Source organism: Cebus imitator, unplaced genomic scaffold (assembly GCF_001604975.1).
Source record: "Cebus imitator isolate Cc_AM_T3 unplaced genomic scaffold, Cebus_imitator-1.0 Scaffold538, whole genome shotgun sequence".
Classification (NCBI taxonomy): Eukaryota; Metazoa; Chordata; class Mammalia; order Primates; family Cebidae; genus Cebus; species Cebus imitator.
The window spans coordinates 844,125-871,414 of NW_016107853.1; the positions used below are offsets into that span (position 1 = coordinate 844,125).

General features: G+C 59.2%; 2 protein-coding genes across 5 annotated transcripts in view; one reads left to right on the forward strand and one right to left on the reverse strand.

Moving 5' to 3' along the window:
• The window catches only part of FAM83G (family with sequence similarity 83 member G), a 35,142-nt gene extending 9,412 nt beyond the window's left edge, over positions 1 to 25,730 (forward strand). Inside the window, exons 3-6 of the mRNA XM_017514930.2 lie at positions 7,856 to 8,023; positions 15,679 to 15,803; positions 16,510 to 17,779; positions 22,810 to 25,730. Of these exons, the coding sequence (XP_017370419.1) occupies positions 7,856 to 8,023; positions 15,679 to 15,803; positions 16,510 to 17,779; positions 22,810 to 23,199 (1,953 nt within the window). The 3' untranslated portion in view covers positions 23,200 to 25,730. The remainder of the gene's footprint in view (positions 1 to 7,855; positions 8,024 to 15,678; positions 15,804 to 16,509; positions 17,780 to 22,809) is intronic.
• The window catches only part of SLC5A10 (solute carrier family 5 member 10), a 71,677-nt gene that overhangs the window by 28,041 nt on the left and 16,346 nt on the right, over positions 1 to 27,290 (reverse strand). For 3 of the 4 annotated variants that reach the window (XM_017514932.2, XM_037733567.1, XM_037733564.1), the window contains exons 6-9: positions 25,358 to 25,463; positions 25,095 to 25,175; positions 23,340 to 23,545; positions 18,334 to 18,469 (exon numbers count right to left, since the gene is read on the reverse strand). In XM_017514932.2, coding sequence (XP_017370421.1) covers positions 18,334 to 18,469; positions 23,340 to 23,545; positions 25,095 to 25,175; positions 25,358 to 25,463 — 529 coding nt within the window. The remainder of the gene's footprint in view (positions 1 to 18,333; positions 18,470 to 23,339; positions 23,546 to 25,094; positions 25,176 to 25,357; positions 25,464 to 27,290) is intronic. The other variant, XM_037733566.1, reaches the window with a different exon arrangement.

A 27,290-nucleotide genomic window follows, 5' to 3' on the forward strand; every position in this document is an offset into this window, starting at 1 on the left:
CTCCTCTGGTTGTTTTTAAGATTCTCTCTTTGTTACTGACTAAGTGATTTGATTGTGATGTGCATTGGTATAGTTTTCTTCATTTTCTTCTGCTTGGCAGTCATTGAACTTCCGGGACCTGTGGATTTAGTCTTTTTTTTTTTTTTTTTTTTTTTTTTTTGTTCTTTTTTTTTTTTTTTTTTTTTTTTTTTTTAATGAGACAGAATCTCACTCTGTTGCCCAGTTTGGAGTGCAGTGTCAAGATCTCGGCTCACTGCAAACTCCGCCTCCTGGGTTCAAGCGATTCTCCTACCTCAGCCTCCCGAATAGCTGGGATTGTAGCTGCGCACCACCAGGCCCTGTTAAATTTTGTATTTTTAGTAGGGACAAGGTTTCGCCATGTTGGCCAGGCTGGTCTTGAACTCCTGACCGCAAGTGATCCACCCTCCTCTGCCTCCCAAAGTTCTGGGATTACAGGTCTGAGCCATGCGCCCAGCCTTGGATTTAGTCTTTAATCAAATGGTGGAAGTATTTTGGCCAATTTTTTCTAATTTTTTTCTTTTGGTCTCTCCCTCACTTCCAACCCTTGCACCTTCTGTGACGCAATTACACATATGTTGGATGGCTTCAAGTTGACCCACAGTTTGCTGATGCTCTGATCATGTTCTTTCAGTCTTTCTGTGTGTCATTTTGGATAATTTCTACTTATGTGTCTTCAAGTTCACTAATTTTTTCTTCTGTAGTGTCTAATCTGTTAATTCTACCTAGTATATTTTTCATCTTAAATGTTGCATTTTCACCTCTTGAATTTTGATTTGTTGGCTAAAAAAAAAAAAAAAATTCCACATCTCTACCTAACTTTTTAAACACATGGAACACAGTTATAAATGTTTTCATGTTTTTGTCTGCCAATTCTAACATCTGTGTCAGTTTTTGGTTGATGTTGATTGCTTTTTTTTCTCATGTGCATCATGTTTTTCTGTTTCTTTGTGTGTCTGGTAATTTTTAATTGGATACCAGGCATGTTGGATTTTATGTTGTGGGCTGTGGATTTTGTTTGTTTTGTTTTCTCTTTTAAATATTTTGGAGCTTTGTTTTGGGGTGCAGCTACGTTACTTGGAAACAGGTTAATGCTTTTGTGGCTTGCTGTCAAGCGTTATTAGGCAGGACTAAAGTAGATTTCAGTCTAGGGTAGGAGTTGCAAATTACGGACCCCAGACCAAAGGAAGTCTGTTGCCAGCTTTTATAAACAATAGAACATAGACAGACATTCATTTGTGTACTTTGGCTGCTTTTGTGTTACAATAGCAGATTTGAGTAGCTGTGACAGAGAACCTATGGCCCTCAAAACCTAACATATGTACACTCTGGTTCTTTAGGAAGTTTGCTTGTGCCTAGTCTAGGACATATTTGTACACTGCTGAGGCAGTATCCTTCTGAGGACCCCCTGCAGGCCCTGTGTGTTAGGAGGGGTTTCTATTCTGGATGGGGGCACATAAACTATTCCTGATCCTGTGTGAGCTCCAGCGATTGTTCCAGCCGCCTCTTTCCGGTGGTTCTCTGCTCAGCCTCAGTAGTTTCTCACTCGGCCATCAGCTGAAGACCCCAGGGGGCCCTCTGCAGGTCTTTGGAGTTCACTCTGTGGAGCTCTCTCCCCTGTGGCACTCCGTCCTGCGAATCCCACATGTCACACTCAGTGAACCCTGTCCCGTCGACTCAGGGAGACCACAGGACTTCACGGAGGCTCCCCTTCCTATGCCACAGCCTGGAAGTCGTGGGGCGATCCTAGGGCTCAGCTGGTTTGTTCCTCTTTTCTCAGGGATCACTGTGCTGATTGAAGGCTGTTGTCTGTGGCTTCATAGATTTTGTCTTTTTTTTTTTTTTTTTTTGAGACAGTCTTGCTCTGTTGCCCAGGCTGGAGTGCAGTGGCGCGATCTTGGCTCTCTCCTGCCATCCCTCTATCTCAGAAGTAACGCACATGTGATCCACCTCTGGAACGTTCTCATTTGGCATCAGGTCGCAGCTCAGCTGCAAACTCTGTCCCCCGTCCCCCAGCCTCCTGAGTAGCTGGGGTCACAGGCATGCGACACCATGCCTGCTAATATTTGTATTTTTAGTAGAGACATGGTTTCACCATATTGACCAGGCTGATCTCAAACTCCTTGTGATCCATCCTCGGCCTTCCAAAGTGCTGGGATTACAGACGTGAGCCCCCGAGCCCGGCCTGTCTGGGTCTTTTAATTGCTAAGGCAGGAGGGTAAATTCCAACTCTGTTATTCCATCATGGCAGTCATCGGAAGTTGAATCCAAGGTCTTGATGGCCACCGCCTCAACCTTTAAGACAGTCTGTGGCATTCCTGTTAGCAGCCCTGGCTCGTCACTTACAGCCTTCCAGCTGGCCCGGAGGGAAGTGAGATCCTCCTGGCCTGTCCACCCCAGAGGGAGCTTTGGGTCTGGTGGGCTGGGACTTGGGCTGGTGGGAGGACGAGGAGGGGACAGGGACGTGCTGCGGATCCCATGCTGGGGCTTCATCTGCATTAATTCACTTTAATTTCTTACAAACTTGTGGGTGGGAATTGTTATTATCCTCAAGAGGAAACTAAGGCATTTGCCCAAGGTCATGCAGCTTCCAGGGAGGAACTGAGATTGGAGCCAGCGGGTACAGCCTACACTGCCACTGTCTGGAGAGCTGGAGAAGAATGGACCCCAAGATGAGAGACTCTCCCCACCTCCTGCACTTCCCAGGTGGGAAGGTGAGGCCCAGAGAGGCCTGGGGACTTGTCTGCAGTGTGCAGTGTCTGTGACCGCCAGGGCTCCGGGCTCTGGGGCAGGCTGGAGCATGGTGAGGAGAGAGAATGTGGCCAGCTCTCTCTGAGCCACTTCTAGGGACCTCTGAGGCCTGGGAGGGTGAGGCGAGTGGAAGGCTTGCCACGTGCAGGCTGGAAACTCTCCCCTCTCACCAAGTCTTGGGACCCAGTCCTTGGGGACACTCCATTGCTGTGCCTGAGAAGTAATGCACATGTGATCCACACTCAACCCAGACAGCCAGAGTGACGACAGGGAGGCTGGGGCTGCATCTGAGCTGGGATCTGAAGGACAGGTAGGAGGTGTCCGGGCAGATGCAAAATGCACAGGTGGCAAGGAGAACAGCACGTAGGAGACATGGTTGCTTGAGGCAGGACACGTCGGGGAGAGGGGTCGGGACGCATTGGCCAGGGCCCCCTGGAGAGATGCTGCCGCAGAGGCTAGGCTTGCGCACCGCCCGTTTCCCACCATGCTCAGAACCAGGCCAGCCCATCTCACCCCACCCCTCCTCCCCGGGCACCTCTGCTGAGACCTGTTCTACCCACTCACCCTGTGAGGGCACATCTGCGTCAAGAGTAGTTCTGTGGTCAGCGGAAGGCTGGGAAATAGCTGTTGTGGGTGTTGGCACCTGTGAGGCAGGAGCCCTGTGGGGATGCAGGCGGAGAACCGCCACCAGCACTTCCTCTCCCAGACCCATGGGTGCGATGAGATGTGCTAGCCGCCCAGACAGGCCCTGCCGGGCACTGGGCAAGGAACAGGAGTCAGGGTCCCTTGGCAGGGACATCAGAGACAAAGGGTCTTAGACATCTTGTCCACCTTCCCCTTTTGCAGATGAAGAAACTGAGACCTGGAAAGCAGGTGTGCTCACCCAAAGCCCAGCCTAGAGCTCAGACGCCGTTGCTTGGCCCACTCTGCCCACTCCACCCTTGCTCAGGGGACTCCGGCTGGGGCTGGGGGAGATTGAGGAGGCCCACACCTGTGCTCCCTGCCTCTGTGACCTAAAGCCCTGTCCCACCCTTGACCCAGCAGCCAGCGTTACTGGGCTTCAGGCCGTGTCTGCCAGGGTGGGCAGTGGCCACAGGTGGGGCACTGCTTTGTGTCACCTCTCCACTGCAGCTCAGGTGATGGAGGTGCTCCTGGCTGGGCACCAGGGATCCGTGTGCAGCACCACCTCGGACCAGTGCCCTCCCCCCGAGCCGCAGATTCTGCATCTCTCACGTAAAGGCGGATGTCCGCCGGTCCCAGGACACAGAGGGAGGTGGGGGACTGGAGACATAGGCAGAAGGCGGGGTGCAGAGGCCGGCAGATCCACTGGGCGGGGAGGGCACAGCACCGGAGAAGGGGCTGGGAGGGCGGGGCACCGGAGCGCTTGCACAAAGGACACCACAGACAGACGTGCAGGAGGCATTTAGGCACCAGGAGTCCCCAGGGAGAGGCCTGGGCTGGGGCAGGGGCAGGCTCACTGTTGGCTCACTTGAGCCGGTGCCCATCCACATCCCTGCTGATGTCCCCCTCTGCTGCGGCCCGCCTGCCTCTGCCCCCTAGGCATGGCCATCCTCCCACACCCTGTCATCTTGGGCCATGCCTCCCACACCCTGGCAGAAGCCAGATGGTTGTCTTGGGCATTGGCCTCCCGGGTTCTGCAGCTGCATCTTGGAGGCCTCAAGGCCGCCCAGCAGAGGCCTGTCCATCAGTAAGATGGGCAGAGCCCACTGGGCTCCCTCCTTCCCCTGGGAGCTGGGCTGCATGGCTGGCACAGATTCCAGGCTGCTGGGCTGGGAGCTGCCCATCGGCTCCAAGAACAGGGCATGGGGTGCAGGACATGCACGTGCCTGCCTGCTATGCCCGCCCCGTGCCAGCTGCTCACGGGGCATGGCTGGTTCCAGCCTCAGGAGTGGAACAAGCTCAGCGCTGGCACCCAGGCCGCCTGCCTCCTGCCCAGTGTGGCCTGTGACATACAGCAGGCAGAGCTGGTCTCCGGACTCAGCCTCCCGTCTCATTTCCACAGCCTTGGCCCTGCCCCAGACCTCTGAGGGGACGTGCTCGGCGCTTGGGACTGCGGGAGGCATCTGGTGCTTTTCTTGACTTGCGCCAGCTCTGCCAATGTGTGAACTGGATAGAACCACAGGGGCAAGCCAGGCCCACACCCCCGTTTGACAGATGAGGAAACCCAGGGTCCAGGAGGGGCTGTGGTCCCAGGTGCCCTGACCGCTGCAGTCGTTCCCAGGCCAAGCCAGCTGGTCTTGTCCTCAGTTGATGAAAGCTCTTTAAGCCAGGCCCTGTCCTGGGCCAAGACAAGGGCTCTGCCCTTGCTGAGCTCAGTGTCACAAGTGACCTGGGCCTCCCAACAGAATTAGGCAAGGTAGCGAATGGCTCTGTGCCTCAGTGTCTTAGTCTGTAAAATGGGAAGGAGAGCCACTGCCTCACAGTGTGCTTGTGAGGACTGAACAAGATAACAATTGTCAAGGCTCCTTATGAACCATCAAGCAGTGCGAGGGCCCAGGACTGACGTCCAGTCTCTTGTGCAGAAGGTGCTCTGGGTGGGCGGGGCCCTGGGTTCTAGCCTCATCATGGATTCTGATCCCAGCTTTCCTATCTATAAAATGGGGAAGGGCATGACAGGACTCAATGGTCCCCAAGAAACCTTTGTGGCTCCATGGACAGGCCGGGCTATGGTGGGCTTGCCTGGGGAGCATCAGGCACCCCTTACATAAGCTTGCACCTGTTACAAACCCATCTTTGACCACCCCAGGCACTGAGCCCAATGCCTGGGGCGAGCCAGCACTGTGGGGGGATATATTTTGGGGTGCAGGCCCCAACAAATCCAGCCTGACAGCAGATGGTCCCTGGATCAGGCACGCTGCCTGGCTGAGGGCAACATGGGGAATGGCGCATGTGGCACAGGTCCTGCTGGGGCACGTCCCCCAGTCCAAGCCCAGGGCAAGTCCCCATCTGCCACGGTAGACAGGGCGCGGAGCCCTCCAGGGAGAAGCGTGCCTGCTGCGCCCTCATTAGGCTCCTTTCCAGGGTGGCACGTGAGGCTGTTTGCCTGCTCAAGAGCGGCTAAACCGAGGGGGTCCCTGGGCTGGAGCAGCTTTGGGTCCGGGAGATCCCAGGCAGGAAGGTCCCTGCTGCCACCACACACCCCCCGCCCAGGGTTTCATCACCCTCAACTGGTGGCTCAGTCCAAGGTCATGGTGATCTGTCCGTGTTGTGTGTCCTCTGCCCTCTCATCCACCCTTGTCCAAGCAGTCTCTGGCCGTCCTTGAACATCTCCTGGGTTGGGGAGTGAGCTCCCTCTCAAGATCCCTGTCTAACCTTGGGCTGCCCTGGGGGCAGCAAATGCTTCCCCATCTGGCGCCCACACCCACCCCCCCTGCCAGTTGTAGCCCCTGCATCAACCAGCTACTCCCTCTGCCCCAAAATAGCCCTTCAGAGACAGAGATAGGGAGCAGTCGTCTCCCCAGAGGACAGAGAGGACCCTTAAGCCTTAGAGTTCCAGGAATCTTGGCTGGTCCCACAGCTCCGCTCTGGGTGAACCGCTGTTTCTCCCAGGTCCTCCGAGACTAAATGTCCAAGGGAAGGGGCAGGAGACCAACCCTGACCTGACCGGAGGTGGGTCCAGGCCCTGGCCCAGCTTGCTTCGTGACACCCAACAAGCCTTACAACCTCACTGAGCCTCAGTTTATCCGGCTGCGTGCTGGGCTCTCACCACCATGGTGCCTGTGAGAAGCTGCGGGAGTGAGGCCGAGAAGACCCCTGTAAACAGGAATGTGCGCGTGACTGTGGGAGACAGGCAGCAAACGGGCGTCATGGAGCCCTTCCTGGCCGGGCTCTTCACAGGTGCTGCGGCATTCGGGTGTGCTCGGTTCTCCTGAGAGATAGAGCCTGATGTACTGATGAAACCCTGATGGGTCCAGAGAAGCCAGGTGTCTTGCTCAGGGTCACACAGTGAGTCTGAGGTAGGGCAGGTGTGGGGCCCTCCCCTCTGCTGGAGTCCGGGCTTTGGTGTCAGTTGAATGATGGGTGTCAGCAGGGGCCTGAGGCCCAGGAGGAGCCCAGCTGGGCCTGCAGGGGCCAGCCTGGTGAGCTCACCGTGGGATGTGCAGACACAGCCCCAGCAGGCTCCAGGCCGCCTCCCTCACCCCGAATCTCCGCATCCCAGCAAGTCCAGTCTCACAATGGGGGTGGGAGCTGACTTCTGCTCCCTGGCAAACCTGGGTAGGCTGTAGCCAGACTCTGTCCCCAGCTTGCTGTGTGCCCTAAGGCAGGTCCCTGGCCTCTTCTCCACATGGTTCTCAGACCTGGGACAGGGACGAAGGTGCCAGCCTCAGAGTGTGTGAGGGATGGGGCCACCCACCCGAGAGTGGGACACGTGTCTGTATTAGCAGTGTGGGCGGCTGTGCCGAGGGACGGGGAGGGGACCAGGTACGAGAGAGAGACCTGACTCCCTGAGCCCCACTGGGGCCGGGCCCACCCCACCTCAACCTGTCCCTCTGCCTGCTCCGCCTGGCACCTTCACTCATCCAGACCCCCTGCCCTGTTGGTGGTGCTTGGCTGGGCTGGTGGTAGGTAGGTGTACCCTGACTACTGGGGCTCCACCCTGAGCCAGGTCCGGCAGGAGGTCACCTGCTGTGGGGACATCTGTTGTCAGCTGACAGGAAGAGCACCTGGGTTTGGGCACTGACCGAAGTCCACACCAGCCCAGGGATGCAGGGGGCGCCCAGCGAGCCGCCACGCCAGCTGCTACCCTTCTCCCTGGGCACTGGCACATCAGGTTCATCTCAGCATCCCCAGGTGTTATGAGGCAGGCACAGCGCAGCCGGCTCTGGCCTGGGAAGGCACCAACACAGGGCCCCTGGGTGAGCCCAGAGCAGGCACTGAAGCTAGAACTTCAGGCCAAGAAAGGTCCCTGACCCCTCACTCCCTGGTCTAGGTCCTGAGCTCCAGTTGTGGGGCCAGAGCGGGCACCCGTGAGAGGCTGGTGGCACGGGAGGGCTGTGCGTTCTGCCGAGACCTGCCCCCCACTGCTGAGCTGCCTGACGGGCCCCAGTCTCTCTTCTTGCCCCAGGTGATAGCTGTGGTCATGGACATGTTCACCGATGTGGACATCTTCAAGGACCTGCTGGATGCCGGCTTCAAGAGGAAGGTGGCCGTGTACATCATCGTGGATGAGAGCAACGTCAAGTACTTCCTGCACATGTGTGAGCGGGCCCGCATGCACCTGGGGCACCTCAAGGTGAGCAGGCCGGAGGGCTGGGGTCATTCAGTCTGTCAACAAACACTTGAGTACCTCCTGCTTGAAGGAGTCCTGTGCCAGCACTCAGAGTCCAGTAATCCTAGAGCCTCCTGCCAGGCAGTCATATAACCTCTGCTTGAATTCCCCGAGGGACGGGATACTCACTACCTCCAACGTGGCAGAGATAAGATAAACATTGATTAGGTGCTTGCCGACCAGGGGCTGGAGCTCGTGCCAAGTGCTGCCTCACATGTGATTTCAGAGCAGCCCATGTCACACTGGTTATCTGTGTGCTTGCATACCTCTGGTGATAGTGTGCTCACTCCCTCCTCAGCTAGCTCGAGGCCTATCTGTAGAGCTTCAACTCCCAGGAAGTCCTTTCTTGGGTTAAGCTAAAAGCTGTCTCCTTAGAATGTCCATTGACTGGTTTTAGCATCTGGCTCAGACGGAGGCCAGGGAAGGCTTCCTTGATGGTTGCACAGTTGAAATGGCTTTGAGGCGCAAGAGCAGAGTAGAAAGAACCTTTGGGTGAGGGGAAACCACGGGACAGAGGTGGATCAGAGAAGGCTGCGGATGGGGTCAGGGTGGGCTGTGGTTGTCAGCACTGCTTTGCTGTGTGTCCTTGGGCATGTCACCTCCCCTCTCTGGGCTACAGGATCTCACGGGTCCAATGCTCTTCTGTCCAGACACCCTGGGCATTTGGTGTCTGGAGCCCTCCTTCTGCCAGCCATCGCTTGGCACCTGCTATGTGCAGAGCGTTTCTCTGAGAGCAGATCGCGTGCATGATGACGGCGAATACTTCCCTAGCATTGGGGGCACACCAGGCCCCATCGCAGGCACTTTGCATTGGTGAATTTAATCTTGATGACAGCCTAGTGGGATAGGGAATTGTGGTCCCAGGAGAAGGGGCACTGCCAGTCTGGTTAACAAGGGGCCGGGCTCCATGCCTGTAATTTGTCAGCATTTGCCAAGCACCCCCACCCCTACCCCAGCGCCTCCGGCTGAGTCCTTTCAAGTGGTTGTGAGCACTCGGTGCTGAGTCTCTAGCTCTGGGGACATTTTTAATGTGGTCTCCCCGGTGGGCTGGCCCCAAGCCCCACGCCCGCCTCGTCTCCCGCCGCATCATTAGCGCTGGGAATCTACTCGAGTGGCAGACAGCTCGTGCCCGAGAGAGCCACAGTGTGGAAAGGCCGCTTTAGAAACCTGACTGCAGAAGCCCTGGCCCTGCCCAGTGCCCAGGAAGAGACCCCAGTGGGGCCCCCCAGCACTGTGCCCCTGCACAGGCCCAGCGAGTGCTTTGCATTTGCCCCCAGTGTGCAGATGCAGGCAGGGAGCAAGCCTGTCGGTTTGGAGCAGGGAGCCTAAGCTGGGGCCAGGACAGCCTCTCCAAAGGCCTTACCTTCCACCCGGCGCCCCAAGACCCCTTCTCAGCAGAGAAGCCCTGGCTGCCCCTCTACTTGCAGAGTTCTGAGTTTCCAGGAAGCCGCAGGGAAGGGGCAGGTGGGGGCCTGGAGTGCCTGGGCCTGAAGGGGCCTTGAGGTCATTCAGACAAGGTTCCCACAAGACAGATGGGGAAACTGAGGTCCGAGGGAGGCCATGCCTTGCCCAAAGACATTCCCATCAATTTAGAGGTGGCGCCTAAAAGCCCGCAGTGAGAAATCAGCTCCAACAGGAGGCCGCAGATCCCTGGTGCTCGAGCAGCAAATGATAACAAACAGTAACCACGAATAATAATGGTGCGGAGCATCAAAGGATGAACCAGATCGCTTATATAATTCCTCTTCTCCTTTTTATTGGCTCAGCCAATCTCCTAGGATTCCCACCCTGCTCTTCACACCAGCTACTCAACTCTCACTAAACCTAGGAATGGCCATCCCACCATGGGCCGGGGAAGTCATCACTGGCTTCCATTATAAAACCAAAAGCAAAACCAACCTGCCAGCGCAGGCTGCCCTGGCACTACCCACACGGCTCACTGGCCGTTGACCTGCCGTGGGACCTGGGTGTGCCGCTCCACCTCTCGGGGCCTCCAGTGCCCCATGGCCATAGTGATGCCTCCCGGGGTTGTGTGAGGGTGAAACTGAAGGAGACGGTGGTTGCAAAGTGCTCTGTGTGCTGAGAAAGTTATACTGCTGCTGGGAAGAACCACACATTCTAAACCCCAGGCCCTGGGCTGGGTCAGGGGCTTGGGTGTGAGCCCGTCCCACCACCGGCCCTTCCACTGGCTGTGACCAACCCACACAGGGGAGGGCAGCTGGCACTGTGGGTCCCTGGCTCAGCCTGCCCTGCTCAGCCACCTCTCTCCCCCAGTGAAGGAAGGTGGCAGGATCTGGAGGGTGACGTAGCCAGGAACTGGACACCTCCATGGGAAAGTGTGACCTGGCTTCCTCCTTCCCGCCTCTGAGCTTGCCCTTCCACAGCCCTGAGCAGGTGGCCAGAGGCCCTGAGAGCCCAGCCCCAGCCAAGTGTCATCCTCTTGAGGGCCTGCCTTCCCCGCCTACCTTCCTCCCCTGGGGCTAGCTGGGCCCAGACCTGTTCCGGCGCATTTCCTTTGCCAATAATCCCTGGGCCTGCCCTCAGCTGCTGCCACCCCTGCCCAGCTCTGCACCAACCTGCCCAGCTCCTACGGGCCCAGGGTGCAGGTTTTTTTTTGGGGGGTGGTCATCCTTATGACCTTGGGGTGTCAGGTGCCCATTTGAGGGTGACACCAGGAGCCAGTCCTGAGACCCAGCTGTGCCACCTGCATGGTCGCCTCGGACAGAGTCCCTGAATCTTTCTAGGCCTCCATTGTCTTGTCTGCAAAACGGGGATGTGGTCATTGATTTGTTGGGGCTGCTGCGAAGCGTGAAGGAGGCTGCGTGTGAGGTGGGCCCTTAGTCACAGCTCCCTTCCCATTCTGTCTTTGGCTGGGGACAGGCACAGCCCCTGTGAGACACAGCTCTGGTCTGAGTGCTGAGCGGCTTTCTTTCCCTCTGCGCCAGGGCCTGGCGACAGTTCACTGTCACTCGGCTCCTTCCTCTGAGGTGCAGCCCATGCCAGCACACCCTCGAAACGCGGCCTGTTGCTTGGGCCAAGCCCATTCCTGGTCCCCAGGTGAGGTGGGAGCAGCATGCACCAGCGTCTCCCCAAGTATGGGGCTCCGATTCCTGAGCACCCAGCTGGTAGGCCTGGCCGGCCCCTGATGGCCTTCCATGTGGGAGTATGGGAATGATCACCCCAAATGACAGATGGGGAGCAGGTCTTGGGAAGAGGACCAGACCTTTCACCCCACCCCCTAGGGTCACAGGGCCAGGCCGCATGTCTTGGCTGATTTTGGGCCACTAGGAGGCAGGCTGGGCCCAAGGCTCCCAGCTTAGGACAGGTGAGAGCCATGAGATGCCTGGGGCATCTGAAAAGCTAGTTGACTTTGTGCAGCCCAGCTGGAAAAACCAGCAGCCCCTGGGCAAAGGCCAGACCCATTTCCCGTTTCTGATGAACAAAAACGTGAGCTGGGACGGCCATGGGAGGCACGCGGTGAGGGCTTGGGGATCGCTGCTGCTGAGGCCTCACGCGGGTCAGCCCCACCCAGCCCTTCTGCTGCCCAGGGGAATCCCTGGGTCTTGCTGTGTCTACCCGGGCCTGGGTCTGCGATGGATTCAGGGTATAAGGCAGGGGTTCCCAAGCAGGTGACGTTCACTCTGCCGAGGACATCCGGCATTTGTAACTGTCACACCTTCGGGTACTACCTGCATCAAGTGACCCAGGATGTTGTTAAACATCCTGCATCGCTGGGGACAGGTCCCACACAAAAGGGGACCTGAGCCCTGGCCTAGGGGAGAGAGGACCCCTCAGACGAGGGCCTTGGAGCTCTGCTGGCCCTTCCCCTACACTCCGTCACGTGCTTCGGGTTCACAAAGGGCCTGCCACCCCAACTTCACAACAGCCTGGAGAAGGCCAGGGTGAGTGTTGGCCGCCCCTCCCCGCCCTCCCTCCACAGAGAGCGAGGCAGGCCCTGTAGGGGAGAGTGGAGGCGGCCAGGATCCAGCCGCCATGTCCGGCTCTGTTCCCTGTGTGCCTCACGCTAGACCTGGCCTGGCCTCACCGTTCCCAGCTCAAACCTGGTCAGGATGCGTCTCTGGGCCTCCCCACTCCTCTACCGGCCCAGGAGATGCCGGCTGGGCCCTGAGGAGGTGGGTGATGTAGGACCCCTGTCCTCAGTCCCGGCCCAGCCCAGGCCTCCTGGGAGACGGTAGGCAAGTCACTCTCCACCCCGAGCCCACCACCCACCCACCCAGTTCGGCTGACAGTCCTGGCTTCCTGGGGAACCCTTGCTACCATGGATGTTTTGTGGTCCTTTGTGTTGGTGCCCCACAGCCCACTGGGCCACTTCGAGTTCATGGGGCACTCTCTGGGAGCTGGGCACCTTTCCTGGGCACCTTTCCCGCCTGCACTGGGGCTCTGTTGAGTTCTCGCAGTGGCCCTGCAGCACAGGCTGAGTGGGCCCTTTCACAGATGAGAAGACTGAGGCACGGGGAGAAAGGCCTTGGTTGGTGTCCATCTGGTACTAGGACTGGAGCTCAAGAGTGCCTGGACCCACTCTGCCCCAGGGGCACCTGCTCAGCCCCCTCTGCCTCCCTCCAGCCCAGGCCTGGGCTCCAGCAGGCTTGGTCAGTTGGCTCACATGTCCTTTGAGCACATGTGGCCTGAAGGCGTGCCAGGCTTGGGTGCTGTAGTTTGCCCCAGCCCTGGAGCACCCTTGCCCATACACACTGGCACCCCCTGAGAGCGGATGAAGCACCGCCCAGCCATCCTCCCCTGCCCTGACTCGCCCTTGACGTGTTCTCTTACGTATGAGAAAACTGAGGTCCCAGAGGGTCCAAAGACTTGCCCAGGGCACCCCTCTTGGGCCAGCACCGGCGTCCCTCCGCCCATCTGCCGTCCTCTGCTGGGGGTGTCCTGGGAGCTCAGAGACAATGCGGCTTTGTGGGATCCTCCACCTCTGCGCACTGGAGCCCAGAGTCCTGAGACATTACCTCATCAGGGCCAGGCCCCGTGGGGTGGGGCCCACCCAGGCACAAGCTGGGGAGCAGGCCACGAGGCAAGGAGTGGGGGGCCCTGCTGCAGGCCCCCACCAGCTGCTGAGCCCCAGGTAGAACGGGCCGAAGAGTTGGAGGCCTGCCCTGCTGTGTGCCAAGGGGGACTGAGGCCCAGCAAGGGCCCGGGACTTGCTTCAAGTCACACAGCGGCCTGGCCGGGGCCTGCGGCTCACACGGAGGCTGAGTCACTCTGAGATGGAAGTGATGACTTTTGGAGCCCTCATCAAGACGAGGTTTGGGATGGTTGGGGACAGACACTGTCCAGAGGGGTGCCGATGCTGGCGGCTGATTTTCCAGGCTAAGGAGGGGCTGGGCCAGGAGGCGGTGGAGCTGGGCTTGGTCGGGCTCAGTGACAGGGAAGGCCTCGTACCACCTCCAGGATCTTTGTCAGACTTCTCAACCCCGAGCGTGCTCTGTGTTGGGTACAAAGTCACGAGCACTAATTGTCCTGGGCCGAGGCCAGCTTCCTGCTGAGCTGGCTGTGTGCAGACCTGCAGCCTGTGGGGCGGGGGTTGGCCAAGGCGGCCCCGGGAGCAGAGGCTTATCTGGCTTCACTGGGCCCCTTGACAAGGTGATTGTTTATCCCACAGTGGACATCAGACGAGGACTCACCCAGGGCCTACACCCCCCTGCCTCTCTGGTGGCCGGCTTGGGGTCACCCCAGCCACAGTGGTCTGGGACCTGGAAAGGACAGGCAGGCAGGAGGCTGGAGGGTATGGCGGGCCGTTCTGTGCTCTCAGGCCCCCTCCTCTCCCATAGCATTCACTTCACACACCCACCCTTGGTGCCAGAGCTGTTCCTGAGATGCACACCCAACCCTACCGCTTTTGCTCTAAATCCTCCTGTGGCCCTGGGGCCAAGCCCAGGCCATTCAGCAGATGCAGGGTCTTTCACCAGGAGCTGGCCCTGCCCGCTCTGCAGCTCTGACACCCACGCCTCCTCCCCCAGGTGCTCTTGGACAAAGGCCTCTCGTGCCTGGCCTTTGAGTCCCTTGCCTGGAATGCTTCCCCACCTCCCACTGTGACCCATGTCATCCTTTCGAGGGAGCCTCCCGGCCAGCCCTTCCCACGTCGGGTCACTCCTCTTCGGTCCTGGGCACTGGGTTTGTTTTCGTTTGCTCCCCTGCCTGCCCTGCACCTCCAACATGGGATCCTCATCACAGGCATCTCTGTGTCTGCAGCTGGGGGCCTCGGCGGGGGTTGTTGATTGTGTGAATGAGTGGGGTGAATAAGCTGGGGCCAGTGAGTGGGTGAGGGGACAGACCAGTAAGTCACAGCTCAGTCTGACTAAGAACGTGTCATAACCAAGAGCCAGAAGGCGGCACAGAACCCCTTGGGAGGGAGTGAGACTCCCGTCACAGGAGGTATGCAGGCAGACCAGTCAGGAATCCCTGGAGTTTGTGTTAAAACTGAGATTCCTCGCCTGACCGCAGGCCTCCTGAGTCAGACCCTCAGGGCACCCAGGAGCCTGCATTTCTTACACACGGCCCTGGACACGGGCCAGATGAGCCCCAGGTCCTCTTTACATCTGAGGTTCTACTTTCGGACGCCCTCGGCCATCCTTGATACCTGGGTCTCAGCCAGGCTCGCCCTGCCCTTCCTGGGTTCTGCCATGCCCAGCACCAGCCTTTACCCTCAGCTCCTCCCTCACCACAGGCCCTGCTACCGGGGGGAGAGGAGGCAGCGCCTGGAGCTCATGTAACACACAGGCCCTTGGCAGCTCCACAGACTCTACACGGACAGAGGGGCCTATGTGGCCAGGTCCGGGAAAAGGCCGGTGACGATCCGGCCTTGGAGCTAAGGCAGTTGAGGGGTCCTCTGTGCTCCCCATGCCCCAGAAGCCTTCTCCCTAGTCGTAGCTCCCTGTGGCATGGGCTCTGAGGGCCTTTCTGTGCCACTGTAAGCTGGCACGGAATTGAATCTGACCATTTCCAGGGCCTGCCTGGGTGCGGGGTGGTATCGTGGCTGTGGAGAAGGAGAAAGGTTTGCTGTGAATCCTGCCCTTGGAGCAGAGCCCAGCAGAGACAGGGGCGCTGAGGAGCACAGGAGAGAGGCTGGGCCGGGCCACTCACCCTGGAGGGCCACAGACTATTGGAGTGTGAGGCCCAGATTCTGCAGGGCGGACCCCTCTTCATGCCCTCCCCTGGTACATCGTGCCCTCACCATCCTCTAGACATGTCTAAAATGTGTGCACATCACCCTCCCACTCAGGACCCCAGCACAGCATCCCCCACCCACGGCAGCATCACGGCGCACGTCCCAAGCTGGCCGGCTGTGCAAGCCTCTCCTGCCTGGCGCTGCGCTTCAGACACCTCTGGGGCCACGTCCCAGACCATCTTATCCCACCTGCTTTTCACCGGGGCCTGCCCCCTCTGCAGCTTTGTGGCTCACCGAGTCCCTCCTTACCCCAGGCCCTGCGGTCGTGGACACATCAGCCCCTCCCTCCAGGCCTCGCCGCCTCTTCCTTCCCCTCCTCACTATCCTGAAGCCCCCTCTGAGCCCTGGGCAGCCACGGTCCTCCCCTCGCCCTGTGTGGTCAGTGTTGTGGTCATATAATTCTGTCTCTTTGTTCCCAACACAGAATCTCAGAGTGCGGAGCAGTGGGGGAACCGAGTTCTTCACTCGGTCGGCAACCAAGTTCAAGGGTGCCCTGGCCCAGAAATTCATGTTTGTGGATGGAGACCGGGCTGTGTGCGGCTCCTACAGGTGACTCTCGGCTTTCAGGGAAGTTGCGGGAGCAGTACCTCTGGTTCCCAGCTGGCTTCTGTCCTTCATCCTGACTTATGACACTCTGGTTATTCCGGTTCATTGGTCCCAAGGCTGCTGAGGTATGCGCAGGCCTGGGGCACCCCTGCCTGCCCACCTGTCTCTGGAGGCAGGCAGAGAAGGGCTTCGTCTGAGGACGCTGTTGTCCCAGCTTGGACATGTTGCCAGCCTGGAGGTGGGGTGTGGCTAGGCCAGGCCGTGCCTTTGCAAGCCTAAGGGGTCGCTCTGAGAGCCGTCCTCAGGGATGAGGCCAGCTCTGTGGGGACCAGCCCACGGGCATGGGGAGGGGGCTGCCCATGGTTACATGGGGGTTGGTGGCAGCCTAGACACCTGGCAGCAGCAGCCACCACATGCGGCACCACACATGGTGTCCAGGGCCTTCCCAAGCTGCTTAGCAAATCCTACACCAGCCAGAGAGGAACACAGTGCCATGCCATTTGCAGAGGCAGGAATGGGCTCTGTGTGTCCGACCTGCTTGACATCCCAGCCTCAGTCTGACCCTGCAGCATGTCCCTGCCCTCTGCCCCCATTCACTTCTTGATCCCAGGGCCCTGTAGCTACCATCTGAGGCTCAGCAGCAGCGGTGCACGGGCCAGGGGAGGAAGCAGGGCCCTGTGCCTGACCAGTGCCCCTCCCTCTGTTGCAGCTTCACGTGGTCGGCCGCGCGGACGGACCGGAATGTGATCTCCGTGCTGTCTGGCCAGGTGGTAGAGATGTTTGACCGGCAGTTCCAGGAGCTGTACCTCATGTCACACAGCGTCAGCCTCAAGGGCATCCCCATGGAGAAGGAGCCGGAGCCAGAGCCTATCGTGCTGCCCTCTGTGGTCCCCCTGGTGCCTTCGGGCACTGTGGCCAAGAAGCTTGTCAACCCCAAGTACGCACTGGTCAAGGCCAAGAGCGTCGACGAGATTGCCAAGATCTCCTCTGAGAAGCAGGAGGCCAAGAAGCCCCCAGGGCTGCAGGGCGCAGTGTTGGCCGAGCACCCAGGGGATCTCCCTGAGCTGCCGCCACCCGTCCACCCGGGGCTGCTCCACCTGGAGAAGGCCAACATGTTTGAGTACCTGCCCACGTGGGTGGAGCCAGACCCGGAGCCTGGCAGCGACATCCTGGGCTACATCAATATCATTGACCCCAACATCTGGAACCCCCAGCCCAGCCAGATGAACCGCATCAAGATCTGTGACACCTCCCAGGCCAGCGCCCAGCACCAGCTGTGGAAGCAGAGCCAGGACAGCAGGACCCGTCCAGAGCCTCGCCCTCCCCAAGAGCCTGGTGTCCCCCAGTACGGTATCCCAGCTGAGAACGGCCTCCCCCAGGGGGACCCTGAGCCATTGCCCCCCATGCCCAAGCCGCGGACAGTCCCTGTGGCAGACGTACTAGCCCAGGACAGCAGTGGTATTGGCTGGGCCCTGGAGACCCCCAAAGAGGAGGCTCCCCAGAATGGGACAGACCACGGGCTACCCAGGACGGCAGGCCCAGGCCACACCCTGCTCCAGCGGCAGCTATCTGTGACCCAGGATGACCCTGACGGCCTAGGGGTGGGGCTCCCCAATGGGCTGGATGGGGCGGAAGAGGAAGATGATGATGACTACGTAACCCTCAGTGACCAGGACAGCCACTCAGGCAGCTCCAGCCGTGGCCCTGGGCCCCGGAGGCTCTCCGTGGCCTCTTCCTCAGTGTCAGAGGAGTACTTCGAGGTGAGAGAGCACTCAGCCCCTCTTCGGAGGCGCCACTCAGAGCAGGTGGCCAATGGGCCAATCCCGCCACCACGCCGGCAGCTGAGTGCCCCCCACATAACCCGAGGGACCTTTGCTGGACCCCTGGGTGGCTCCCCGTGGGCCCAGAGTCGGGGGAGAGAAGAAGCTGACTCGTCGAGGAGGATGCAGGCCCAGCGCTCCACAGACAAGGAGGCACAGGTAGGTCCGGGTCCCGCACACCAGCCACCCAAGAGTCCGAGCTGCTGTCTTCTGGGCGCCAATGACTTCAATTCCCTTGTTATGGATGGGGAAACTGAATAACAGGCAGGATGGGAACCGCCCAGGGCCATATGGAAGGCCATCATTAACACGGGGGACTCTCGGTCCCAGAGGCCTGAAAAGGCAACCTAAGGAAATGCACATTTCCCCACCCCGAGGCCTCAAATGCCTGTAGTTAGTTAGAGGATCTTGATGGCACCTGCCAGGTGGGTGGCACAGTCCCCACTTTGCAGATGAGGAAACGGCGGGGCACAGGGACGTTCATTTATAGCCTGAGGTGACACAGCAGTAAGCGATACCTGTCCTGACCTTGTGCCAGGCCACATCCATGCCAATCCCTTTGATTGTGGGCCCAAGGCACACTCTCCCCACTGCCCAGGTTGGGGAGCAGTTCACATCTATCCTTCACCTCTCCTCCTAGTGACCTTTGCAGGACAAGGACCCAGAAGCCTGGGTGCCCTGCAGCCTGGCTCAGTGCCCGGAGCCCATCCTACCTGGGAACAGCGCACGGCTGATCATTCCTGGCATGATGATCAGGACCATGGGGAGCATCTTGAGGTAGCTGGCCAGGATGGAGCCCGCCTTGGCATGGTTCAGGTCCCGGGCCGACAGTGACCGCTGCACGATGACCTGGGGTCAGAGTGTGAGAGGGAGTGAGTCCGAGCCTGAGGGACGCTTGTGTCAGAATTGGTCCTTGGTGGGCCTCAGGGAGTGGGCATGAGGCACGATGATGTCCCATTAGCCCCCGACCTGCCCAAGACAGCCACACTCAAACCCTGATACTGTCAGCAACCACCAGGAGAGCTTGCTCTGGCAGGCCAAGCAGCAGGAGCCAAGGTACACTCACTCCCAGGGACTCTGTCCCTGTACCTGTCAAAAGAGGAGGTGTGATCCTGCCCAGCCCACCACGCTTGGCAATTGTCAGGGCTAAAGGAGACCCTGAGTGGGGTGGTCTCGGGGACGCCACACCCCTATCCTCATCTCCTGGACAGCAGCTGGCATATTCATGGCACCAGGAGCAGACGTTGGAGCCAGCTGTGTGTGCCTGGCTGGCAGAGTTCAGGAGCTTTAAGACCTGGGGTGGGAAAGCTTGCCGTTCGGGAGCAGAGGGAGGCTAGAAGCTACCTGAAGGCACCGGCCCTTTGGGAGCCTTCAGCACATCCTAACCAGGCCTTTCCAGATTCGTAGGATGGGAGGAGGGAGCAGTCATTTGGATCCATAGTGTCTGAGATCCTCCCAGCTCTGATATTAAGATTCTACTTCAGAAGAGTTACTTTTCAAGCAGCTTTATTGAGATATTCACACACCATAGAATTCACCGACCTGAAGTGTACACTCCCATGGTTTTTAGTGTGTCCACAAAGTTGTATGACCTACGACTCTGAAACACAGGTTTTCCTTTGCGGTTCCACAGTTTAAGTCACCGCCTGCAACTCAGAAGCAGGAAGCCTCCGTGATTTTAACTTATTTTCCAAGCATGCTGGTTTACCAGAGAGCTCCCAGCATTTGCCCCTAAGCTGTGGATGTTGAGGAAACATTGATTACAGAGGCTGGGAGGGCCTGCAGGCTGCGGCCTCTGGGGGCAGGGCAAGCTGCTGTCCTTCCTGCTTCTCTGCCAACTTGTGGTGACGTGGGACAAGTCCTTGCCTCAGTTTGGGCCTCAATTGCCCCGTCTGGACAATGACCAATGAGAGAGTTAGGGGCCGGGTACAGTGGTTCACGACTGTAATTCCGCCAAGGCAGGCGGATCACGAGGTCAGGAGTTCGAGACCAGCCTGGCCAACATGATGAAACTCCATCTCGACTAATGACACAAAAAATTAGCCAGGCATGGTGGCAGATGCCTGTAATCCCAGCTACTCGGGAGGCTGAGGCAGGATAATCACTTGAACCCGGAAGGCAGAGGTTGCAGTGAGCTGAGATGGTGCCACTGCACCCCAGCCTGGGTGGCAGAGTGAGACTCCATCTCAAAAAAAAAAAAAAAAAAGAGAGAGAGAGTTAGATGGTGGTTCTCTCTAGGTGCTTGGGAGAGCAGCATTTCTCCACGACCCTGCATGTCTTTCTGCCTTTGGTGGGATATTTGCCTCCATATTTCAACTTGTGCCCATGGCAGCTGGGCCTGGGACAAGTGCTGTCACCCCAGGTGGAGACGCTGAGGCTGAGTTTCCATGAGCTATGAGGCCTGCCAGTCCTCCTGAATAGGTCAGAGGCTCTCCCCACCCCCGAGTGTCAGACAGCAGGGCTGCGTCCTCCCCTCAGATGTCAGCAGGCCATGGCTCACCGCCCCCCCCACAGCACTGGCGTCCAGCCCCAGCCAGGCCCTCTTCCCTGAGGAGGTCAGCACCCACTCCCTGAGTGGCCATTTCACCTCAGGCCCCTCATCTGCAGAAGGAGGAGTGTTGTTGAAAGGACTTAGGTGGGGCTGCTCGTGTAGCCGGCCACGCCTTGCCTGGCTCCTCCAGCGCCTCCAGTGAGTGCGAGGTCCCTTTCTCAGTGAGTGAGTTTTGGGGTGTGGCCATCGGAGTCAGCACGCTGTCCACAAAAGCTGTGGTTGCTGTTATGATGGAGGCAGCTGCTGCTGACTAAGGGAAGACACCCGGGCTGGAGCTGCAGCATCAGCAGGTGACAGAGCTGGCATGACCCCGGGGGGCCTTCTGGTCTGTGCACCGCCCTGTTTCACAGACAGGGACGCCAAGGCCCAGGGAGGGGCAGGGACAGAGCCCAGACGGGAGCCCAGGCCAGAGGTCTGCCCACTGGACCCTCTGCCTCTTTGTCACTGGGTTTTGTTTCTGGTTAGAAAAATGCCACCTACTTGTGGATGGATAGATGAGCCAGAAGATAGAGAATGGCCCACGCCTGGAATCCCAGCATTTTGGGAAGGCGGGCAGATTACTTGAGGTCAGGAGTTTGAGACCAGCCTGGCCAACATGGTGAAGCCCTGTCTCTACTAAAAATACAAAAATTAGCCGGATGTGGTGGCATGTGCCTGTAGTCCTAGCAACCTGGGAGGCTGAGACAGGAGAATCACTTGAACCCAGGTGGCAGAGGTTGTAGTGAGCCGAGATTATGCCACTGCACTCCAGCCTGGGTGACAGAGCGAGACTGTCTCAAAAAGAAAAAAAAAAGAAAAAAAGAAAAACACCCCTATGGTCTCAGCACCCAGAACTACTGCCTCCCTTCTGACTAGACTGGGGGGGTCCTGGAGGGCTACCTTGGCCACAGAACAAAGTGGAGTCAGACCTCTAGGTGTCCCCAGAAGCCCCAATGTTAGTGAGCACCACACAGAGACCAGGAACTGCAAGCAGGACTAGTGCGTGTGCTTCTGGACGAAGACTAGGCGTCCGCCAGGCAGACCCAGCCCGAGGGGAGGACGATGGGAATCAGGGCAGAGGCCAGGCTGCAGCTCCAATGCTGGCCGGTGCCCTGGACCACCTGGGGTCAGCGGCATCCCTCCCTCACCTCCCTGTGTGATCCTTTCTGGGCCTTGGGCTCCTCATCTGTGCAGTGGGGCCCGCCCAACCCTGACCCTAAGGCCAGGACATGTGCAGATTCATTTTGCCTTGATGGGAAAATCTCCTAACCGATGTTGCACCCAGAGATGCCTGTGCCAGGCCAGGCTCATGCTGCATCGGGAAGAGGTGGGAGGTGGCCAGGGTAAAGGGGCTCAGCCTGGCAGGGTACCACATGCCTTGTGTGCCCTCCATGGCCGACCTTTCACCAGCCCCTGGCCCACTGGGGCTGGCCTTCAGCCCTCCCAGAAGAGCTAGGCAGATGCCTGCTGTGAGCCCTGCTTGAGGACCACGTGTTATAGATGGGGAAACCGAGGCCCGGCCTCCCAGAGCTTCTGATGCTCCCAGCTGGGGCCAGTTCTTCTGCTGGAACGCAGGGAGGGTCTCTGGCCAGATACTGACCGAGCCCGTGCTGCTTGGGAGAGGAAGAGCCGAGTCAGGAGCCAGGGGAAGGTCACTCCATTCTGGGCTCAGATACAGATCTGTCTCTGGCCTCACTGCTCTGGCCTATGAATGGGGCTGGCTGGGGAGGCCACATGGGAAAGGCTTGTGTAAGCACTGTCATCATTCATTCCACAGAGCCTGGCTGTGGCTGCCTTGCTCTATAGTGGACTCCTGGGGCTGGGTCCAGAGGCGTGGATAGTCGTGGGGCCTGTGCCCACCTTTTCACAGGCCTTTTCCCACCCACACGCTCCCTGGAGCTGCCCATGGCCTTTGGGACAAGCAAAGCAAGGACACAATCTGCTTCTGCCCAGAGACAGGAAGCAGCTCATCTGAGGTCACCTGGAGGGCTGGTGACAGGGTCTTGGGGGCAGGGCCAGAGTCACCCTCCTGCACTCAACAGAAATCCCTGCACTGCCTCTGACAACTCCATTCAGCCCGTTTCCAACCACATCCAGGCCTGTGTAGGGATAGAGGAGGCCAGGGGCGTGGGCTGCGAGGAAGCTGCCTTGCTACACCCACAAAGGGCAGGATTATTCCCATATTACAGACGGGGGAACTGAGGCATAGAGGGAATAAACCAAGTGGTTGGCCGGGTGTGGTGGCTCACACCGGTAATCCCACACTTTGGGAGGCTGAGGCGGGTGGATCATGAGCTCAGGAGCTCAAGACCAGCCTGGCCAACGTGGTGAAACCCCGTCTCTACTAAAATACAAAAAATTAGCCAGGCATGGTGGCATGCGCCTGTAGTCCCAGCTACTCAGGAGGCTGAGGCAGGGGAATCACTTGAACCTGGGAGGCGGAGGTTGCAGTGAGCCCAGATGGCGTCACTACACTCCAGCCTGGCGACAAACAAACAACAAACAGAAAAACCATCGAGTGGTCTAGGCCCACTCGATGATGAATGGCAGAGCCAGGAGGTGAGCCCAGGTCTGCCGGCTCCCGTGTGGCTGGGCAGGGTCTCATGCTGGGGCAGGGTTGGCCCTTGCTCAGCTTCACTCTCCGCTCTCTCTCTCCTAGGGCCAGCAGTTCCACCATCACAGGGTCTCTGCCTCAGGGACTAGGGATAAAGATGGCCTCCCAGGACACCCTAGATACCACTCTGCTGCTGATGGCGTCCAGAGGTCTACCAGAAACGCAGGCCCAGCCGTGGCCGGCCCCCACCACTGGCACGCCAAGGGAGGCCAGGGACCCCGCCTGCTGCCAGATCCTGGCAGCCCAAGACTGGCCCGAAACGCCCGCCCCCTGACCGATGGCAGGGCCACTGAGGAGCATCCGAGTCCCTTCGGAATCCCGTACTCCAAACTGTCTCAGTCGAAGCACCTTAAGGCCAGGACGGGTGGCAGCCAGTGGGCCTCATCCGATTCTAAACGGAGGGCTCAAGCCCCCCGGGACCACAAGGACCCCTAGCAGCCTGTCCCAGCCTGGAGCCACACCTTCTGAGGGCCCAGCCCAGACTTATGGTGTAGAGGGCAGACGGGGCACCTGGGCCTGCCAGAGACCGCTGGGACAGCAGGAAGGTGGGATGGGCAGGCGACGTTGGCACTCACCTGGTCGGTGCACCAGTACCAGGTGGCCATGATGGTCAGGCCGAAGGTCATCCCGGTCCACGGCAGGTCCCCTGTGTGGGGGTCTCGAAACATGTGCATGGCGTCTGCACGCGGCAGGTGGCAGGTGGTATTGGCAATGGTCCTGGAGGGAATGGCCCGGGCGTAGGCTGCCTCCAGCTCCCCGTAACCGCCGATCTGGTCAAAAGCTGGAGGGGTCAGGATGGGACAGGGACGGTTTGGTGTTTGGGCTCCCGTGTGCCTGGGCCCTGACTCCCTGGGCTCCCTTTGCCTTCATCTCACGAGAAACTTCCAGATGCATCAAGCGTGAGTTTTCCCACCTCATCGTTTCCAGTTTGGAAAGGTGTGACGGTAGAGGGTTTTTTTTAAAAGGTGAATTTGAATGACTATTTTATTTGTATTTAAAATAATACTATTAAGTGAGCATTTTGCACATGGGCACCCCAGGGTCCTGCTGGCCCGGCAGGAGTCCCTGCTGGTTTCTGGACACCCATCGGGCCTTGGGCAAAGCTTCTCAGCCAGGTTTCCGATTGTCGATTCAAGGAAGCAAAAGTAGTTTTTCTTGGCATTCAAAGACCTTCCTGAGGCTTCTAAAGTGTTCATCCTGACCCGGGGCACTTGAAGGGTGTGATTTTAGCAGAGCTGAGAGTGGTTGGTGATGATGTGGCCCCAGCCCCCTGAGGCACAGAGAAGGGAGACAGAGGTCAGAGAAGGAGGGGGCCTCCACCAAGGCCACACAGCCCTTCTGGTGGGGTCAAGCCCAGAACACCTCACTGTCCTGTCTACCTCGGGGTCAGGGCCCTGCACGGCCAAGCCCTGGCCTGTCTGTGTTGATGTCACCCACCTCCCTTCCAGGCTGCGCCTGGCTGCTGGGATCCCTCTCAGGCGGTGGGTTCCAGGGACACCAGAGCCCCTGGTCTGAGAGGGAGAAGCCTGGATGTGGGAAAACCCCTGTTCCCACCCCAGGCCCCACTCCCTGGTCTTTTCCAAGTGGGACATGGAAGAGGTAGCCTGCTGCTTGGACGCTGGTCCCCCCGGCATCACTGTCCCCATGGAGCCCAGGCCAGGCTCTGTATTCAGACCGAGAGTTCATGTGAGGCTCACAGCAAATGACAAGTGCCATTCAAGGGTTAGAAACTGCTCAACCACAGGGTCTCTGAGTCTGGACGCGTCTCTGCGGCCCTCCTCCTGGCGCTGCTTACATACTTCCAGTGACGGTGAGCTCACTCTCCGGGCAGCCCTGTGAGCTTCCTGTCTGTTCCAGACTAGTGTCACCACTCTCTCCAAGCTCTCTCCTTTCCTCCCTAGCCTTTGTCCTGCAGCGGGTAGCATCGGCTCTTGGGATTTTGTCCATGCTTTTAAACAATTGGAGGAGCCGCCCAGGCAGTTTTGAGGTCTCCCGGTTGTGTGCCTCACACCCGCCTCCAGCCCCACCTCACCAGCAAGTGCTGAGCCAGTGCGGGTGTGGCTGGCCCTGAGTTCCTGAGTCAGCTCCTTGCCAGGGCCAGAGCTGGTAACAGCAGGGCAGTGGGGTGGGTAGCCTCTACCAGCCAGGGCAGTCCCTAGGGGGGCAGCAGGGGGCTGACTGCCTAGTGGCTCAACCTCCTGAGCCTACCCACCCCAGCAATGCCACCCAGAGCCCCGATAGCAGGAATCCTGCAGAGTGCTGGGCAGTGCCAGACTCCACAGGGCTGGCTGTGGGGACAGCCCCGCCGCGGCCACAGACCCTATCCTCACCTTTGACCGTCAGGATGATAGCCCCCACCACCATGATGAGTGTCTGCAGGGCATCCGTGTAGATGACAGCGGCCAGGCCCCCTGCAGGTGGAAGCAAGGTTGCTGGGGGGGCCCTGGGACCAGGGAGGAGGGGCGCGAGGAGGGACTTCCAGGGCTCCTGCTGGGGCCACCCCCGGGCTGCTCCCTCAGGCCTGTAGGGGGAAGTGGCCTTCTGTCCCCTTTACGTGTCCCCCGGCTGGACTTCCCTGCTGTGGGTGCCATACCTGCGATGGTGTACAGGGCCGTGATGGCGAGCGTGAGGACGGTGGAGAGGTAGAAGTTCCAGCCCAGGCAGATGTGCACAAACAGAGCCCCCGCGTACAGGTCCAGCTGCGGAGGGAGAGGACCTTGTGTACAGCTGAGGTCGCTGTTAGACCCAGGGCTCCAACAAGCCATTCCCTGGGTGACCTCAGGCAGGGCCCTCTCTGGGCCTCATTGGCCTGTGGATGAGAGGATGAGACCCCCACTCGCCTGCCTGCATCTCGGGGGCCATTGTGAGGCTGGAGGAAGAACTGGCCATGGAGAAGCTGCAGGCTGCGTGCAGATGTCAGGGACGCTGCTGTTACTAATAAAGCCAAAACGGCCAACGCCCTTCCCGAAAGCCGCGTTGTTATTGAATCTGGCCTCTTCCCCAGGGATTGAAAGGTGGAGCCCTGTCCCCTCAGTTCCCAGGGGGTCCTTGATGAGTTTGTGAGGAGTCTGAAGACCAGCAGGTCTCAGAAAACACGTGTGCTGGGGCAGCCGGGGAGCAGAGGGGCAGTAAGGCCCTCGGAGTGGCTCAGAGGCTGGATCCCAGGCTGAAGCTGGTTTCCGGACTGACTGGACACGCACAGCCCCTGCCCTCCCAGAGCCTGGGGCTGTGCCTCCTAAAGGCAGGAACGTTAGCCTGGAGGCCAGCCTCAGACTGACATGGGGTTCACGACAAGAACCCCACCCTCCGCCTGGCAGTGGGGGCCCAGAGGGAGGGAGGGCAGGAGCCCGTCCTCCAGGACTTGGGCTAGTAACAGGCTCCACCCCGCCCCACCCCTGAGATCCTAAATCTGCTGTTCTGCCTCGGCTCAGGAGATGGGAGATGACCCACACACAGCCTCTGGGGCCAAGAGCTTCCTGAGAAGGCTGGCGCCCTGCACCTCCTCAATTGGGGGCACATCTGCACACAGCCCAGGAAGTGCAGGCCCTAGGCCCCTTCCAGCTCCCAAGAGTGGAGCCTGGCTACAGGGATCCCTGCCTCCCCCAGTCCCAGGGACACCGGCCAGGCTGGGATGGGATCTGACCGCAAAGCCTGTGCTTCTGTACTCTCCCTCCGGGTGCCTCTCTCACCCTGTCTTAGCGAGACCAGCCAGTTTGGAAACTGGAGAACCATGGTCCCCTCGCTCTGGTCCTTGGCTTTGAGTGTGTGTGCGTGTGTGTGTGTGCGCGCGTGTGTGTGTGTGTGTGCGTGTGTGTGTGTGTGTGAAGGGCACGTAGTTCAGGGTAAGGTGGGATGGTGGGTGGGGCGGCACCTCCAGCCCAAGCAGAGAAGAGCAGAGGTGCTGAATATCAGAGTAGGACGCACTCTTCCAGCCCCTGCCCCATCGGACTAGAGGAGAAACTGAGGCCGCAGGAAGGGAAGGGACTTCCCCAAAGCCTGTACCTGGTAGGTATCAGATTGGAGTCGTCAGGAGAGGGAAGGCCGAGGGGGGCAGGAGGCTTCTAGAAGGCCCACGGCAGCAACCCAGAAACCTCCGTCCCACAGTCACCGCTCCGGACTCTGGCTGGACCCCGGCTGCCTCTGGGCAGAACCCGGCCCTGTGTGCCTGGCCTCCTGACCAGGACTCTGGTCATTCATCCCATGCCCAGCACTTAGCTGCCTCCAGGCCTCTGTTCACCAGCTCACCAGATTCCCTCTGTCCTGGAACATCCCAGTCTCTGCCTCTTATCTTTCAAAACAGCCATGCCAGTGCCTCTGCTCCTTGGGTACATTGCTCGTGCACCCTCCCTCCTGCCTCCCTCCTGCCTGCCCTTCCTTCCCCGGCAGTGGGCCCCAAAGACTGAAGAGAAGTCCCACAGGTGCAGGAATGGCACTGGCAGGCGTGTGGGATAGGCCTGTAACTGCTGTCCCCCCCGTAGAACTGACACGCGGCGTCGGTGAAGGTTTGCTGCTGCTACTGGAGGCCC